The sequence below is a fragment of the Xiphias gladius genome, chromosome 7, assembly GCF_016859285.1.
Source record: "Xiphias gladius isolate SHS-SW01 ecotype Sanya breed wild chromosome 7, ASM1685928v1, whole genome shotgun sequence".
NCBI classification, from domain to species: Eukaryota; Metazoa; Chordata; class Actinopteri; order Istiophoriformes; family Xiphiidae; genus Xiphias; species Xiphias gladius.
The window spans coordinates 25,491,185-25,511,091 of record NC_053406.1 but is presented as its reverse complement, the minus strand read 5'-3'; the positions used below and the strand labels follow the sequence as shown (position 1 = coordinate 25,511,091).

Genomic DNA, 19,907 nt, shown 5'->3' with positions numbered 1-19,907 from the left:
GCACTGAACACATTCACTTAACAGCTCCATCCCATATGTACAGTAAATGTCTCTAGCTACTTCTAAACAAATTTCCTAGTACATTTTATTTAAGCTGACTGATGGACTATCATGTTACCAACATTTGTAGTTAAGTCATAAAAAACAAAGCATCCGTACCTGTGTCTCAACTAGGGATGCAGATAATCATTTTCATCATTAATTCTGCCGATCACTTATTCAATTAATTCATCAGTTGTTTGATCTAGAAATGGCCAGAACATCGTGAAAAATCCCTCATCACTATTTTCTAGAGCCAAGAGTGATGAAATAAAATCACTTTTTTTATGTGACCAACAGTCCAAAACACAAAGAAATTGAGTTTAATATAATGTGTGACAAGAAAAAACTGAAAATACTCACATTTAATAAGCTGGAACCATCAAACAGCCGACGTTTTTTGTTTGATTAAAAGTATTAATTGTCAAAATAGTTGCTGATTAATATCATCTAATCAATCAATTGACTGATCACTTAAGCTCTGGTCTAAACCGTGTTGAGGGTTGTCTTAAAGTACAGTATGTGTACGGATAACAACGCATTATGCAGTGTTGTGCCTTGGCTCTGTTCACTCTGCTCCCACAGGGGAGTTCAGTTTCAGCCCTGCCCAGTATGAGACTGCAGAGAACTGGGCCATTATGCCATAGTCGACAGTAGGCACCATCATAGCAAAAGTATGATGAGTTTTCTGACTGAAAGAGACTCAGTATAACCATATCAGTTAGTCAGTTCAGTTAGTTCAGTTAGTAGCACAAGTGCTAGGTTTTATGATAATAGATGTAGTGTGAGTGTAGTGTCTCTTCGCTAAAAATACAGTAGTTCTTTGGCTTTCTTCAGAACCGATACACCGCAAAGATTTGTTTATACTATACACCCCATCAGAAACAAGTGCAGCCTGCTAACTAAACAGTCACTGGTTTGACTTTCTACCACAGCCCATATCGGTCCATCAGCATCCATGTGTCCTGTCAAAACTCAGCCACTCACTGTTACTCACTCTGAGTGCTCTGAAGAGTCGTCACATACAATATCTAGTTTTGTACTGATAGACCACTGAATGCTATCTGCCAACTTTGTTTTTATACCATCTTTTATATATTTTCCTCTCTCTTCACATGTACACACACACAATCCATGATCATTCATTTTTCAGAAAAAGTGTTCATGTTCTCTGGGGATCCTAACATTTAACAGGTGGGGTGCAAACATTTCAGATGAAGCAACTTCAGAGATGCAACAATCTATTGACAACATAGATAGTAACTTAAAATCTAGGGTCATCTGCAGAATTGTAACATGAGCAAATGTCATTGAGCTGTCGCCTTCACTGCCTCTCACAGTCCAAACACAGAGGAGTCCACACACAAAACAATGTGTGTGACTTTGCCGAACATAGGATCACAAATCAGTGATGAGATCGAATTGGCCTGAGGAAATGTGGCACTGAACTACAGCTGCACTGCCCAATAATGATTCTACACATCCAGATTCACATCACAGCAGCCACTCCGAAGTGTGAACATAACAGCTCAGAGTCAACCCTGTGAAACCTGGACGTGCAGCTTGGGAAACACTGGCTAACCCAATTACGTCTGTGTCGACTGCAGCTTGAGACAAGAGGCTGATGTGCCATATAAATGTCCTATCAGGACAAAGAGCAGTGCTGAGGTTTACAGCGCCCCCCTCTCTATTTAAAACCCCTCTGTAATACTTTCTGTCCTTGCCACTGGCTTTGTCATGCTTTGATTAAGTTAAGTTTAACACTTTAGTTTTTGACATTAATGAAAGGCTGCGCAACTCTGATGATTGATGCCCACACTTTGTTTACATCAGTGATGCCTGTCTGATGGGAAACAGACATAAGAGGTCACTTTTCTCTTTAAAATTATATAAACAAATCTTAACGTTCAGTGAGCAAACAGATTTTTGACAGCTGCTATAAATCTTCCCAAATACACATTGTTTTCTCTTACTAACCATCAGCACAGTAAGCTAGCGGGCATCTACTGTATACATCAACACGAGTCAACATAAAGACATATCTTTCCATTTGTTCTTCACTTTCTATCTCTTATGTTAATTGGTTTTTAAACTGTAGATTCAGGGACAAAAAATGGCTAAAAATCAAAGTGCCCCTCTTATCTGTAGGGGGTAGACAAAATAATGAAAAAATTTATCTCTGAAGGCACTTAATCATAAATGCAAACTCTGCTATAATGGTGTGTCACAAATGGGCCGGGTATTCAGCACTTTGAGCACTTTGATACGTGAGTTTTCAAAGCAACATGTGATAAACAAAGCTTCAAAGTTGTCAAATTATCTGTGTAAGGAGAGCAGAAGCATTGGTAAAAAAAAAAAAAAAAACGAATTAATTAATTTATTATATATATATATATATTCTGCTCAGTATGAACTGTCTGCAATGTAGGGTTTCTTTAGTAACTCACTGGGCCAAAGCCCAAACAAATGACATGTTTTATTACAACTCCACACCAATATTTCATTTCCTTCCTTTTCCCTGTCTCTATCCTGACAACCTCCATTGCCTACTGTCAAAAGAAACAAAAATATTGCATAATAAAATACACAAAAACATATTTCCACATTCCTCAGTGGCATTTTGTCTGATTCCAAGGAGACGAAGGTCATAAAACACCTGAGTGACCCAGTAAAACTCAAGCGAGAGAAAAAAAGCACCAAGACTGTATCAACAAGGCAGGAACACGCTATCATTTGTATGACGAGCAGCACTCACCTTTTCAATTTTGTCCAGCCATTCCTTATTCTGGGCCAACTCGGCCATGAAGGCCTGGTGCTTCAGCCATTTCTTATGAAGCTTCTGGGTCTCGTCTCGGCTGCTGTCCCTCGCCATCAGCATCTTCTCACACACCCAGTCCCCAAGCTGGGCGAGAGAGGCAAGGAGAAAATGAAAGAAAGAGAGAGGTGTCAATACTGGATGAGTATAAATACTGTAAATAACTGTTGGCGTAGGGTACTGTTGTTGTAGAAACTGATTTCTCATTTTAAAACAACACTGTCACACGCATGAATAGGTTGCACACAAATGCTGAAATCATGTCCAGTTCATAGGAGAAACATTTGTTTGATTGCATAAGAGTCATATACTCACTTACAGTGCATTATCATAATTCACACATTTATGTTTTCATTAGCTTCTGTTAGTAGATAAACACGCCAGCAACACATATAGTGGGAAATGCAAGGTCAAACACACAGACATGAATATTTAAGGACGCATGGCAGGCACATGTAGGCAGACCCACTTGTACCGACAAGCATGGCAGCAAGAATTCATATGCACACACAACATAACAGATCACAGTGTCCGCAGCATCAACATGCACCCGCACTGTACACAACTCACATACACAAAACAAACTCCAATCTCCATCAAAGAGTAAAACCTGCACACACAGATTGTCTGTGTGAGGCAGACACAGACTGAAAACACCTCACGCCTGCGCTCACAGCATCACCAACATATTCAGGTCAGCATCAGCACTCTCATCTCTCCGTCATCAACATCCTCACACCTGCTTGTAACATTCCACCTGCACCTCCACCACCGGCCGTAACCAGTCTCTCCTAACCCAACTGTACAGCAAACAACTCGTTTACCGGCGGTGTTTAACAGGAACAGACCACGGGGATGTGGCCGCTACAGGCAGCCGCTGGTATCCGCATCCTCGCTGGTCTGCCGTCACACACATGCAAAGACGCTCTTCACCGCAGAGCCAGATGGAGAGGGTGAACGAGGAGGGGAAGGAAAGGAAAGAGAGACAGAAAGAGAGGCGCCTTCTGGAGTGCTGAACACAAGGGAGCAACACAAAAGGTGTGCTATGAGGAAAATGCAAGCCATGAGGGTAAATAACAACAATACTGGAGGCTGAAGAGACAGACTGGAGACTTCAAACTGAGGCTGCGCTCCCTTCTATCCTCTCCCCTTGCTGTGTGGCTAAGGAATCGCTGTACGCTCAATCAGGAGAGAGAGGAGGGGCGGGAGCAGATCAGTGACGAGCGAGAGGGCAAGATTGAGGATGACTGAGAGAAGGAGAAAAAGAAAAAAAATAATCCTTTTCCCCAAAACAATAAAATGGCAGGCAGCAGAGCTGATGCACGGGTGCCCCTCCGCTGCCTCACACCTTCAGCGAGCAGGCGAGTGAGTGAGCAACCAGGCTGGTTGGAGGAGAGATGGAGGAGGAGGAGAGGAGAAGGAGGAGCAAAAGACTGGGATTGGGGATTTTTGGGGGGCAGGGGATTCAGGCAGCGCCTCCAGGCTCACTGGTCACGGCTAATGATGCTGAGTGGAGTAGGTGTAGGTGGGGAGGTGGACTTTAAATGGTGTCAAAGCAGGAGGATGGATGAGTGTCAGGGACACAGTGAAAAACAAAAGAGATTGTGTTTTGTTTTTTTTTGCGCTGCTTTAATGGATTGAAGCAAAGCGGTCTCCGCTAACAGCCAAGCTCATGACTCCTCTATGGCTGCTTTTGTTTTATTCTTCCCCTCCTACACACCACCCCCCTCTACCATCTCTCTCTTCCTCTCTGCAGCAGTCACAGGCAGCTGTACTCTCTGTCTCCAGCTTGCCTGACGCTGCTGCAGTGGTGAAGCAGAGAGAAAAGAGAGAGAGAAACAGTAGAGGTTCGGACCGAAGAGAAGAGAAAGAAAAAAGGAGGTGTGGTAGTGTCACCTCTTCCAGAAGCTATCGTGCACAATCACACATGGGTAAGAACACGCCAGCTAACATGAATAAACACGCCTCTAACATTAACACATATGCAGTACATGCAGAAACAAAAAAAAAAGTGTGTACACACTCACACTCATGAGGAGTGTATAAACATGTGCATGAACCCACACAGACACACAGACAGACACACACACACACGGGTCTCATGACTGCAGAGGTCATGGTGGGTTACAGCCTGGTGACCCCCTTGAGACCGTAAATGAATTGAATGGGGGAAGAGGAGGAGAGACGGATTGTGCGAGTGTGGGCTGGGGGGTGGCGGGGAGACATCGAGAATGAATGAGAATGAATGGGTGGGGGTAGGAGGGGAGGAAGAGATAGAGAAGTACTGTATGTCTGGTATAAGAAGGGAAGAAGGGGAAACAGAAAAGAAGAGGGAGAGGAGGAAAGACGATGAGAGAGGGTCAAGGATTCCTAGCCTAGTAGTCATCACCACATCATCAGGCTTCATCGCCACATTGATCTCCCACTTTTAGTCAAACAATGTACGTCTAACAAAGATCTCATCAAGAAAGCTTCTCTTGAAAACCAACAGCTCTGCCACAATATAGCACTTTGGTAACACATTGCAGAAAGTTGATGAGAATATGTGCAACTAAAAATAATTAAATCCATTATTCAATGAGATCGGGAAATTCATCAACAATTTTTATAACTGATCAATTGTTCAAGTCTTTTTTTGGTCGTAAATTAAATATCTGAAAGGATTTCAAGACTCGCTGGTTACTAATTACATATACTGCATACAGTATAAAATACATAAATAAAGACAAATTTGTACAATACATGGAGAAACCAAATTCCCATCTGTTCACCAACTCTAATAAATATACGTTTCCCCTCTTTTAAGGCAAGACACTACAATCAAAAACAATGTTTTTTTTCTTGCACTGGTCAATTTTAAAATGTTGGGCTATTTTGCTGCCATAACATATCTTCTTCCAAATGAGTGCAAAGAAAACGTCCAAAATACACATTTAGGTGTTTATTTTAGTACACTCTCTATTTGAATCTGTAGATTTCTCCTAAATTCACCGAAAGTTGGCATTCATTGACTGAACCGTGTCATGTTGTACTGTTGTAAAGCTCTCTCTCTCTCCTGCACAATTTTATCAGATCCAGACATGGTCACTTCCTTTGTATAAGATATTGTGTCTGTAAATAGCCGTCTCCAATAAAAATGTAAGAAATGAAAATAGTTTTTTCTCATACACCGAGCCAGAAATGTCCACTTCAGTAGCACTTACATATATCAAATTTCACAGTTTTATTCCGATCTATATTCTGAAGGTTTTTACAGAGGGTTTTTTCATGTAACATTCATAGCCTGATTTATATAAAATTTTATTCCTAAAAACATGGCAAAAATAGATTTTATATGGCTGTTTACAGTATTTTCTTATTTATAGAGTGATAAAAAGAGATATCCAAAATCCCCTGCATAAAAACCTTTGACTCTAATATGTCAACAAAATGAAACAAGAATTTTGAACATGGCTTTGTCCAGTGTTCAGATTTCTGTTTTGGAATTGTATTCAAATTAACACACATTTAATTAGATGATACCTTATTTGCATATTTAAACAACAGGATGGCACCCATTATAATGGCTACCTCCACTAAGACCAAATATTGACGAAAATGTTCAAAAATGCTCTCTCTCGCAATGTTCGGGAAAAGTAATAAAAAAATTCCTGGATCCACACCAAAATTTAATGGGTTCTTCCCTGGGCCATGCCCAATCCCTTTGGTGCAAATCAGTTCAGTACTTTCTGCAAAATCCTGCTGACAAATGAAACATACAAACCAACAGTCACGGGTGAAAACCTCCTTAGCAAAGGTAATAAAATTTCAGAGAACTTGTAATACAAAATATAATTTTAGTTTAAGTAATTAACTTTAAGTAATCAACTGGGGAAATTTCATGGTGATATCTATTAGTTAAAAAATTTACCATTCACCTCTAGTGACTTGCTTTAAAGCACTGGACCTCCGGAGAAGCTTTGGATTAAGACTAAAAAAAAATTTCCATGTGCCCTTTTTCAAGGTATTCGTGCCTGGGCTGAATATTCAATTTAGTGTTTTTCTGTAACAGCTAACATACCACCTTAGTTGCATAGCTTTTGAGTATACAAATCATTAATGAGTTATCAAGTGACAGGTGAGTCCAGGACAAACACTAGTCCACTGCACATACTGTATGAATAAGATGTATGTAATATTTGTGTATGTATAAGAACTGCTAACAAAGACGTTTTAAGTCTGGAGAAAATATTACCAGGTTAAGTGAATTTAACACTGTCTAACAACAACATACAATAACTTGTCAGAGTCTTCAATCCATAATATATGTGACCTGACAGAAGAAAAGCACAAAAAAGCTGAAGACTGGAGTGAATGTATACAGAGTGAATTATCATGTGTTAAACCTATTGTATTATATAGGGACACAGTGTGTTTAGCAATGCAGCCCCTTTGGGCATACACCTGCTCTTTTCTTGAAACAGACCTGGAGGTGAGTCTGGGTAAAAAGCTACAGTATGAGTTCACTTCCTCAGTCCCCTATTGTCCTGAAGATGGAGTCGTACTGTAGGTAAAGTGGAAGAGACAGTTTGAAGAGGGACTTAAGGTTATACAAGAGGGGTAAAAAAAAGAAAAAAAAAAAAAGAAAAGAAAAAACAACAGCTATTTTTCCCAACATTTTTAGACTCGGGTATTGTTCACAGCAAGCACGGCCACAAATTCCCGGGGCAGATTGCCTGAAAATTACAGTGTCCAATCACCGAGTGAACCGAGAGCCCAGGTGAATGTCTTGTTGTACTGCCGTTGTTATCGGCAAATAACTGAAAAAAATAAAACATAAAATACATAATTAATTTAAAATGCATAAAACAAATAAAAACACAATTCAAAAATTAAATGCACCAAACTTTTTGAAAATAAGTTCTGTTTTGTATGTGGTAATAAATAGCACTGATTTGCGCTGATGTAATTTCACTCTAACACTAACGGTGCCTTACACTTTGTCCCTTATCTTTGTTGAAAAGGAAAGTATTTCTAAAAGAGCAGCTGCATGCATGAAGTGTTTTGCAATTACTGTACCTTTAAACATATGTATTATTTAATCAGGTAAAGCTTGTCAATCTAACATAAAAGATGATGACTTCCTGTAGCACCTCTTGCACTTATGGTTTGATTTTTGCAACGTCAACCTTCAGTTGATCAGATGATTTTTTCTCCTTGAATGTTTATTGAGCAGCACTGAAAGTTGCTTTGAACAAAGATCTGTCAAATCTACCCATAAAGATCTAATAATATAAATTGTAGATGTGCTCTTTTTTTGTACAACACAACTGATGGTATAAAAGTCACTGTAAATGTGTTGGTGAGTGGCTAGGGAGTGACAGTGAGAAGCAGGAAACACGAGGATGCAGGCTGGACTGAAGATGCATCCTGTCAGCTGAGAGCTAAGGTTCCTACGGAGTGACGCAGTGTCAGTCGCCCACTGTATGTTACACACACACACACACACACACACACACACACACACACACACACACGGTCAGGGGAAGACTCCTCATGCATACTGTATTTCTACAGATATACATACCTCATACAAGCAGACAGACAGATATATGGCTGACACACACACACACACACACACACACACACACACACACACACACACACACATACACACCCACCCACCCACCCACCCACACAGTGAGATACACTCTTCCTCTTTTAAATTAGTGATGAGGAGCTGTGCTACTGAATTATTCAGGAGAGCCAAAGAGAGAAAGTTGCTGAAACTAAACAAGGTTTTGGCCCAGAAAGAAGCCAATGGCTCAGTAGGGTGAGAGAGCACAAACTCAGGAGCCAGAAGAGGTGACCTGTGTGCAACCAACTGGACACACACTTGAGGTGTGGACCATGTCAATGATATCTTACATTAAGAAACAAAAAAACAAAACAAAAAAGAGGATTAAAGTGGTAATCCCTTAAAGTACTTTTTTGTTACCTTTGCTCATTGTTGACATAGCACTTCTCAGAATCACAAAATCATATATATTAAATTATAATCCGTCTATAACCATTATATCATTGTACACCCTCATGTACTTAGTTATAAAAAGGACTGGTGTTGTCAAATTACAGATATAGATCATCATCTTATTACAAAATGGTAATTACACTCATGACAAACTCGATATAGGCCAGGTGAAACATTTCCTATTGTGTGACTATGACAATGACAACATGGTAGATAAATCTTATAGGGGAAATATTTATATGCACATTTAAAATTTAAAGGTTTCACGAACCCCATAGATTTGACTTTTGTGTCCACAATTATTGAATTTCAGAATGTAAAATAGCAGCTATTGTTCTGTCAAGACAACAAATTTCTCTCATTAGCCACAACAAGATTGTGCACTTTAATGATGCAAAAAGGGGAGGTTTTCTGGGTAATCGAGTCCGAAAAATGAGAAGTTATCTTGTGCTGCCACTAGAGGACACAAAAACAAGAAGTTGGCTATCGTAACAAAAGAAAACACGAGATTACCATCCTCTTAATTTTCCCTGGGAAAATGCTCTTAAACTGATTTGATTCACTTCCTCATGAGATCGCCTTAAGTCCCGAAGAGTTCAAGCAGTAAAACCAGTCTGCTGGCCTCCTACCTCATGACAGTCCTGGAGAAACCTCTGAAGTTCCCACTGGTCATTCAGTTTTTCCAGCCACTGCTGGGCCAGCTCCCTGTTCTGGTTTCCCCTGAAAGAGTGGGGGACAGGCCATTAAGTTTCAAGGTACAATAATTAAATATTTAACACAATTATTCCATATTTAGGTGCGATAGTGTGTATCCATCTCAGACTTTCCAGATGCTGAGATTTCTGAAAATCAAATCTTGTTTATTCTGCTTCAGAACAATAATTCTACAAACATTTTAAAAGCGGAGTGATTGCGGAGGGTCGAGTAAGCAGGCAGTCAGCTGTGCAGCACAATGTACCCTCAAGCAGTGAAAGCAGTAGTATTAGTAAAGTATTTCTAACTACGATGTATCATGTGTTCATACATTATTTATCTCAATAATCAGATAAAATAAAGTACATTGACTCAGAATCTTGATGTTGCTAGAGTTCTTCTTCTGACAGAGGGCAATAACAGACATACATTACTTGTTGCACCTTTGTGAAAATACCATCGTAATAGTGAAGAATATAGATATTATTTGTTTTTAAAAATATGTGTAAAATGTGCTCATTTATTTGTCCCCACTGGAGAAAGACAAATGTCCACTGAGTTAATTCATGTAGATTAAATCTAAAAACCATATGGTTCACCACATTGCTATTGTTGAACACACACACACACGCACATAAAAACCCCAACCCCCACTCAATATACACACACAATCACACACACACACACACACACACACACACACACACAATCACACACACACACACACACACACACACACAATCACACACAATCACACACACACACAATCACACACACACACAATCACACACAATCACACACACACACACACACACACACACAATCACACACAATCACACACACACACACACACAATCACACACACAATCACACACACACACACACACACACACACACACAATCACACACACACACACACACACACACACATACACCACCTCAGCCATCACACAGATTTCATGGTCAGGTGTCAGTTCTGGACCAAACAGACCAGGCTCTGTTTTCTGTGTTTTGTTTCATTTACACTTGTGAGTCCATTGTCTTCAAATTCTTTAGCTGCTATTATTCCTTTATTGTTGTATTGTGTTCCAACAGCTGCTTAGATCTTTGTGCTTTAAAATCAGCTCAACGTACAGCTAGGACAGAGTGTGCTGCAGGTGGTACTCTGTTTGAACAGAGCCAAACCCTGTGTGTTGACGGCAAGAGACCTGAAACTTTTGGAAGAGTTTCATCTTAAATGGAGATATCCAGCATTTAACAAAGGAGAATAAAACTACTGAGGGCGTTTACAAACTAGCAACTACTTAAACAGTATATAGTATATAATTTTTTTTTTTTTTTTTTTTCACATTTATGTCAGACATGTACATTTCCTTCTCCACTCCATTATTGCCTCCATTTTGCGCACAGTAAAAATAAAACCCTTAACCCTTAAGAAAAAAACATTCCCCACTGGTTCCTTTTCATATAGCATGAAAACCATTTCCACAGAGCAGGACAATCCATACACAAATCTTTTCTTTTATACGGTAAAGCTGTATGTTTTATTGTTCAAATAATGTTCTATTATTATAAAGTTTGAATTATTCTTGGCACACTTATCAAATCTTGCCATTAAAAAAAATCGCTAAGCACGAGGAAAACTGAATAGTCAATGTGAGAATTCAACATTTTAAAGCTTTTTTGATGAAGTAAAACTGATAGAATATTTAAAAAACTGCTAAACACTGACATATCATTTTCTGCTTCAGAGTTAGTCTAGGCTTTAGTTTAGAATTTCCTTTATTACTCCTTTTGTTTTTCACGTATGTATTTGGTACCTGTTGGCGAGGGTGTTGACGCGTTCCCTGATGCGTTCAGAGTAGATGTTGCTCTGGCTGATCAGACTCTCTCCAGCCTCAATCACAGCTTTGATCCTGTGCAGGTTCAGCTCCATGGTGGTGGTGAAATCCTTGTGTTTCTTTATGGCGGCTTCGACTGTTTCCACCGTGGTGGGCAGCTCTACGTGAGCAAGGGCTGATTCCTGGGACATAAAGATGCGAGCTGTGAGGTGATTTCTAGGTTCAGGAACAGACACAGTGAAGTCAGGAGATGATCGAAGAAAAAGGGAAAGAGCCCACAATACTATGAAAAATATCAGAAGCACAGAATAGTTCAGACAGATTCTTGAAATTTAGGATCACGCCTAATTTTGGCTTTTTTGTAAGAATTATACATCAACTAAGCCATACAACGAAGAATCAAAGGGGCAAGAACCAGTTTTAATATTTACGTTTTAGTCAAGCAACAGAAAAATTACTGTTAATCAATTAAGTCATTTTTCGAGCCAAAATGCCAAACATTCCTTTTCTTTTTCAAACTCTCAAATCTGAAAATGTGCTGCTTTTCTTTGTCATACGTGATAGTAAATTGAATATCTTCATGTTTTGGACTGCTGGTCGGACAAAACAAACAATCTGAAGACATCAAATGGAGTTTTAGGAAATTATAAGGGGATTTTTTTTTTTTTTTACAATTTTCTTTCAGTTATTACACTAAATGATTTATCAATTATTAAACAAAAAATAGACACATTGAATTGATAATGACAATAATAAGTAGCAAGGCCATATTCAAACTCTACAGTAAAACAAATCATTAATATTTTTTTGCATTATTTTTTCATTTTCCCTTTTGTATTATGAGGTTTTTTTTAAATTTTGTTCTGTCAATCATTTAAGATCAGAAAATATCGGCCTTTTGAAACAGATCTACTCAAACAAACCATATCATTATAAATGTATAGGGTCTCTGGATACAGGGAAAATAAATTAAACTGAGGCAGAAACAACAGGGAGAGGCAGACAAAGATCTATGGCCTGGAATGTCTTTGATAGTTACTGAAGAAGAAATGCTGCTCTCTAAATAACCCCCCCACCGGGCTAATAATGAGAGCTGGTCCCTGGTAAAGAGCTGTTAGCAAACCAAAGGAGACGTTCTGGCCAACACACAAGCTTATACGTGCTCACTCACAAAGACACACACATGCACACGCAGGAGTCAGGGAAAGCTCTGCCTGTGACATTTCGGACTAGAAAAACAAACCTCTGTGCATGTGATACCGACTGTTGTTCTCTACCACACGACACAGGCTAGTCTGTGGACCTGGAAATGTCCTTAGATCATATTTATATGGCAATTTGAAAGAAGGTGATAATTATATTCCAAAGACTGCTATCAGGGAATTGGGTATTTAAAAATACTTATATAGATTATAAAAGAAACGGGATAATCATCATTCAACTAAGGTAAAAGTACTGACAACATCGAAATCAACTTTAAAAAACTTAAATTTGTTTCCACAAAATTCTTGCTTAATAATTTCTGTCTGTGCCATTTGCTGCTCATATTCCTAACATGAAAATGAGGCAGGATATTACGGCACTTAATTAATATCGCTAATCATTCATGCCACTAAAATTTTGGTCAAAAATAATGCAACATCATATTTTGTTAAAGTAATATAATCTCCCTTCATTCATGATACTATTGAATTATTTAAATCGAGCTAAGACTCAACGTATGATCTTTGCAAACCAAATTCTTGCATGCTAACCTACAACTAATGGACAGAATTTAGCCAATATAAAGGATATTGTATAATTTACAATACACACATGGACACAGACTTGAGCATCAGAAGGCCACCAGCAGTTCCTCTTCCTACACTTCATCATGAAGCCACAATGTAGATCTAGAGTTACTAGAAGCTGCTGCCTCGACAGCTCCTGCTCTGATATCACATAACACAGAGACACTCTGCAGAAAGACACCTGCTGACAAACACACACACACGCACACGCACACCCTTTTGTTTTCTCTCGTTGGCAGTTATAAGCGGACCACACCCAGTCCAGTTGATTTTCTGTGCATCTCTGCTGCAGTCAGAAGGCATCATTAACCCTGCTTATAGAGAATGTCTGCATACAGACACCGGGTTATTTAGGTAATATAGAGTATGTCCTTTCACCATGTCTTAGGAAAAATGTAGTCCACTTCCTAATCTGCCCCTCACTTTGCTTCAGTATTGCAATACATGTATATTTTTACTCGTGGTCCAAAATATATCCATATAAAATACCCTGACATATAAATGACACAGCACTATTTGAGCTGCACATTCTTTTGTTCTACTGATTTTGTGTGCAGTTTATAGCTCCTTCTGGTCTGTTAGCATCAGAAGAAAAGACAAGTTGAAAGTGGAAAAATAGGCACAGCAAAGGAGACTTGTGTCTACCTCAGTGGCAGCCAGACAAGCTCTGACAAACAAAACACCTAAAAGCTGCTACTTGAAAACAGCAGCCTAAAAGCACATCATACATGTTGCACACAGCAGCTTCTTTCATCTGGCTATCAAACATCATTTAAACAGATTTCTGTGACTCAGTGGGATTGGAGCAAATCAAAGAGGTCTTGCTAACATGTACATCAGGTAAGATGGTGGGAATATACTATTACATACTGTAGGAAGCCAATCACATTATCACAACAACTACTAATGTCATGAAGAACAGTGGATCACCACTTTTTCATGTAGCCTGTTGTTAGCCATATTTCAAGCTTTAAATCTCTAACGTGTTAGCTGATCAACAACAGTTATTAGGATTCATCCGCTATTGACCATGAATGTCTGTACCAACTCTCAGGGCAATCTATCCAAATGTTGTTGAGATATTTCATTTTGAACCAAAGTTTTAGGCTGACAGACTGACTGACATTGCCATCCTGAAGCAATATGCCACGAGGGCAGCTAAAACACCAGAAAGAGCTGCCCGGAGACACTCCTTTGTAGCTCCTAAAACCTACTACGCCTTCCTTATTTCACCTGATTATTGAGGAAGGACTCCGCCTGTTTAACATCTCGCAGGAACAGATGGAAAATGTGAGCCTGCACCAGAACTTCTCTCCTGCTCTCCCACATCTCCAGCAATTTATTCCAGCCGACATCGAGCTTCTGGAGCCACTGCTGCAGGGCGGCCTGGGGTAGAGGAGCCTCCTCGGACTCCAGCAGCTCGTTCATGGCCTGCAGGCGCTCGTAGTCCTCTTCATACCTGTACAGACAGACAACAGAGATCCGATCAATTATTTTCTGAACACCTTATGTGTTTGTTAGGGGCCCTCAGGAGGGTCAAATTAATGATAAGATAACATCAAAACAAAGAAAAATCTTTCATTGTCCTTCAGCAACCCACCGTCCTATCTCCTCCTTGAGGGCAGCATGTTTGTTGATAAGTCTCTCGGCCTCCTCCAAGTCGTTCGGCAGCTGGTCTGAGGCAGCAGCCGTCTGGGTCTGGACCAACCAGGTGAGGAACGAGTCCAGGTCCTGACAGGGTGGAGAGCGAAACGTGAGTTACATTTCATCAATTCTACTGTTAGTCTACACTATAGAGGTTTGTGAATACTGCCAAATGTGTTGATGAAAAATAATCTGAAGCCTCTTTCGCACATACGACCATACGTAGGTTTCAAAAGGTTTCTGTGTGGAAAAATGCAGATCATGCAGTTTGTTTCCAGATTACCAGCTGTGTCAAGACGCTACTCTCTAGCGTGCAGCAGAGGCAGCAATTAAACCATTTTCACAATATATCTCGTTGTGGAAAGTAGAAACCCAGCCTCACCTACATTGTGATTTGTTGGCAGATAAAAAACATTTCGATCAGCATCTCTTGCCCCTTTCCTGGGAAGGGGAACCTTTCCCAGCTTTTAAGAGGCACAGATATTCTACATGAATTGCCTTGTTTTTATGTGAAAAGATCTGAATCATTCCTTTAACTTCATTAAAATATTTACCAAATGTTTAACTTAAATGACCGATAGATGAGGTTTCTGTGCTATAGTATTCTCTGTAGCACCAGAGAATACTGTGTCTGCATGAGCTGCTGATCAATACTTCATAGTTTCTTTTGGCTTGACATATCAACTAACTCAGGACAGTATTGTGTTTTACATTAGCAGTTTTGAAAATGTGGTTTTATTGTCTATGTCAGTTACAGGCCAGTATCACAGGAAGGTGAGGGCACAGTAAGACACAGAGTGCGAAACATGCTGTTACATGCAGTTACTTTTGATTATCAGCAGGAGTCGATCAGGGTGATAGATTTTTTTGCTGATGTATGAACGATCCCTTTGTACCTGTATGAAGCTCTGCAGCCTGCTGGCCACCATCAGCGAGTCCTCACAGCCCTGCAGGGTGCGTTTCAGCTCCTCCCATTCCACACTGATGCCATCAAACGGCACAAGAACCTCCATGGCCCGATCCGGGTGAACTGTGGCCAGATGCTCTGCCTCCTCCTACATCACCAAACAGATACAGCATCACGGTGATTTTAGCCTTGCATTCTGCAGTCTGTATCTTCCGCCTTTTTGTACACCCGCTGTTTTTTTTAAATAAATTTTTTGGACTAACCATGCATGATTTCATATTTTCTGACGCATTATAAATTTCTTGTACCAGAAAAAGTGATTTGTTTCTAATAAAAAGAAAAAAATAAATAGATAAATGGAAAAATAAACAAGTAGTTAAAATAAGCAGCGATAATTCTTACGGCTAACAAGACTTGGACAAGAGTAAAAAAACTGAAAACTGCTGAACTGCCACTTTCTGTGTACGACTTTTTTAACTTATTTAGTTTTTGTGATGGAAATTATCTAAACAGATTTTTATTTACATGGTAATACACAGTTAAAAACTGTCACCTTCCTTAAATATTGTTCAGTCAGTATATTTTCCCATGATTTCCTACCTGCAGATGCAGTAGTTTGGGCTCCAGGACAGACAGGGCTCCCTCCATGGTGGAAAGGCGTCTCTGCAGAGCCAGGACGCCTCCCAGATCACTGCCCACGTACTGGGTGGCGTCAATGGCTTTTCTCTTGTCCTGTATCTGGGACTTGATTTCGGCACACTCCAGCAGGTAGTTCTGCAGGCGTAACATCGAGTCCAACTGATCTTTCTTCTGCTCAACCAGCTCCACAATACTGTTCCACCTGGTATGATGTGGAGGCAGAAGAGACAGAGTAATAATGAAATTGTAGTTTGAGCGGGATGAAGAGAGGGGAGTGTGGTACAGTGAAGTAGAGATAATGAATAGGGAAGACACCTGTGATTTAATGGGAAATTTTAGACCTACAGAAGATCTTTCTCATTTGCAGAATTAAGTAACAAGGTTTTCCAAACACAGTCAGTTTTGATCATTTACGTACTTAAAGCAGCATCATACAGAGATAAGTTTTGATAAATTCTAAACTGTAGGACTTTCGTTCCAGCCCTAAGTTGTTCCAGGTCAAAAGAAAATGCAGCAGACGTGTCAAGCAGCAGATCATACGTAAAACAAAATACGTATCAGCTGAAAAATATTACCGCTAATAGGATTCAACCACCAGTCATATCTCTAGAAATGCTAGGTCTACTGCTGATTATAAATGTTCTTGTTATTTTGTCTGTCTGCTCAGTCAACTGAGATGTGAAAGAATTGAATAAAATTACATTGGTTCCATTTGCATATTCAAGGTCTTCTTAAAGCTGGAGTGCAGGACTTTTACATATAAATGAACATCAGTTACATTCAAGCCCTTGCCAAACGAGCTCACACAATGCTGATTAAGCCTATCAGCGCCAGGTAAATGTCTCTGTATTTCTCATTGGACCGAAGTTTTAAATTTGGTGTCTGTGGCGATATTCCCTCGCTGCGCACCAACCAGGAAGTTTGCCAGACTTGAAGAGAGAAGCAACCATAGCGACGGAGACAGAATAGAAAATCATCTTAGAAAGGTTTTTGATGCTACAGATAAAAAAGAAACTGAAACTCCGCACTCAGAGGAAAGACTACAGTCTAAAAAAGAAAGCGATCGCCGGCGGGGACAAACCTGGATTACCGTTGGTGTGGCTTTTCCTATTGGAGGGCGCTGAAAGAAGAGAAGGGTCTGAGGGTAGACACAGAGGTTGCCTTACTGCTCTTGGACAGATTAGGCAGTGTAACTATTACATCTACACTAGCTAAAAAATGAGTTATTGCCTCAGGACTTTGGAAATTTTTCTGGATTTGACAGTGTTTGTGTAATTACTCTTACTGCCAGACGGGAGAGACAAAAATTCCGTGTTGCAGGTTTAGGTTTCTCTATCTGTGACATTAATCCTGACCTTGGGACGAGACATCATGCATCATTATTAAACATGTTAGACCTGTTAAACTCACTGTTATGATGACCTGATATGAACTGTATGAACAGTTTTATCTGAGACAGTTGATTCTTTTTGCTCTCTGCTCTGCTGTGGTTTCAGCCTAGGCCTCGTCTGCCTACCATACCATCATACCATATGTTCTCCTGATTCTGCTCCAGACCAGCAGGTCTCAGTACACAACCATTCAGCCAAGAAACACACACTCACACACACACAGATCCTTGTGACTGTAATGAGGTAATGGCAGTCGCTGAGAGGCAGACAGAACGCTCAGCAGGCTGGAAGGAAAACAGCTCGGTGACACTGACCTCAGAGCTGCAAAAGTCGTCTTACAGATCAGACCAGCAGTGGTGGTGGGTTTTGGTGTGAATGAGTGGGTTCGCTGCTCCACAAAAATGAGCTGTTTATGTATGTATACAAGGATGCAGTAGTGAATAAACTTACCCAAACTGTTTACACAAAGCACATTTTGTTTTTATGTATTCATCTATGAAATGAATGTATGCTAACAAAAATCTTTATGATTTTAAATCAAAATACTAATTATGAAAATTAAGTAAGATTGTTAATATGTAGTAATATTGCAGTAGTAAGTGTTTACTCTCTAAATTAGTAAAACTGTTGCCACTTTATGTTCATGGCTTATACCTGGATAATTCCATCATTTCCATTGTCCAAAATGTCACTAACCATGTAGGCGAATGTGGTTGTTAGTGGTCTCGTTTGAGTGGTACTTTAAGAAATAGGAAAAGATCTCTAGCTGAAAGCTATTTCAAATGTAGAAAATGTAAAGAGGAAGGTTCAACTGACTGAGCTATTAACAAATTGACTCAGTAGTAGATGAAACTCAGTAGATTACATAACTTTGTGCTTAACGGAGTGTAAATAATAAACTATTCTGAAATAATAAAATTTTCCATTTAAACAAGATTAATGTATTTTATTCCACTAAGGTTGTTGATGTTTCATTGTATTTTATAAAGTTAAATGGAATTTACATACAATAACTCCAATACTGTTCCCCAATGCCATATCTAAGGCCAGCAAAAATGTGATGATATTATGCAGTTAGGGTCCTAAAAGTGAAACTGAATTTTAATAACCAATACCAGAGAAGGCATTGAGAATGGAGAAGTGTTTATTTTGTATGTTCGTTTTTATGTTTGGGACAAGTGCTCTCGACTGGCCTCATCTTGAATGAGGCAGCCAGAACAGATGGTCGCCCTGAGACCACCTCTATGTGCCAAGGTCACAAGATTCGTGGACAACCGGCCGTCATGGACACTGCTGCCAGACGTAACAGTGGTCAGTGATATCACAGAGACAGATAAAAAAAAAATCCTATCACACGGTCGACTTGGCCCGGATTTTACCATCCATTAACATGTCGGCAAGAGAGAGAAAGACTGGTGCAGCTGATGCGCAGAAGAGACACATACTGCTACTTTACATTTATATCTCAGATATTGAGGTAATGCTCTAGGAAGACCAGAAGGCAGGTAGGAGTCAGCATCTTACTAAGACAGCGACTGACAGGATGGGAGCAGTTGTCAAGAGAGAATTAAAAGAGAAATCATTGTAACCAAAAAGAATGGGAAAATGGTCTTTGTTTCGAGAGTATGAATTTCCCCAAATAATTACACAACCATACAAAATTTCATTCACTCTCCATCTCTAATCTCTCTCTGCAAGTCAGTCGACCTCCCTCCATCTTCCTCGACTCAAACTTACTCCTCCCCCTCCCAAAAGGTAAAAAGGACAGAGATTTGGTGAACCAATGCACTTTTTAACAGGCAGAGAACTGAAGTTATTTTTGAAAATTTGTTTGAAAAGCATGTACTTATCTGACTCATTTATACAGGAAGCTAGAACGTATGTTTAACATACTGACTCTTTAGGTGTTTCAGCGTTAACAGTAGTTAACAGCAACAGCAGTCACTAATTACAGGCCCGTGACTGAAATAAAGAGTTTTGTTAGTACTGGTTCAAAGATCTGATGACCACAATCTGCTGCGTAGTTCCAAGCAGTGCCGATATCGCTTTAACTTAGTCAAAGCACTTTGTGTTTGAAAAGTGTGATACAAATCAACTGCCCTTGCATTGCCTAGAAGTAGTATTAGTAATATCGGTAA

At 39.7% G+C, this 19,907-nt stretch overlaps 1 protein-coding gene across 1 annotated transcript in view; it reads right to left on the bottom strand.

Moving 5' to 3' along the window:
• The window catches only part of LOC120792235 (spectrin beta chain, non-erythrocytic 4-like), a 70,500-nt gene that overhangs the window by 33,755 nt on the left and 16,838 nt on the right, over positions 1-19,907 (bottom strand). Inside the window, exons 18-24 of the mRNA XM_040131308.1 lie at positions 16,340-16,580; positions 15,729-15,887; positions 14,789-14,919; positions 14,422-14,647; positions 11,378-11,580; positions 9,494-9,584; positions 2,795-2,941 (exon numbers count right to left, since the gene is read on the bottom strand). Coding sequence (XP_039987242.1) covers positions 2,795-2,941; positions 9,494-9,584; positions 11,378-11,580; positions 14,422-14,647; positions 14,789-14,919; positions 15,729-15,887; positions 16,340-16,580 — 1,198 coding nt within the window. The remainder of the gene's footprint in view (positions 1-2,794; positions 2,942-9,493; positions 9,585-11,377; positions 11,581-14,421; positions 14,648-14,788; positions 14,920-15,728; positions 15,888-16,339; positions 16,581-19,907) is intronic.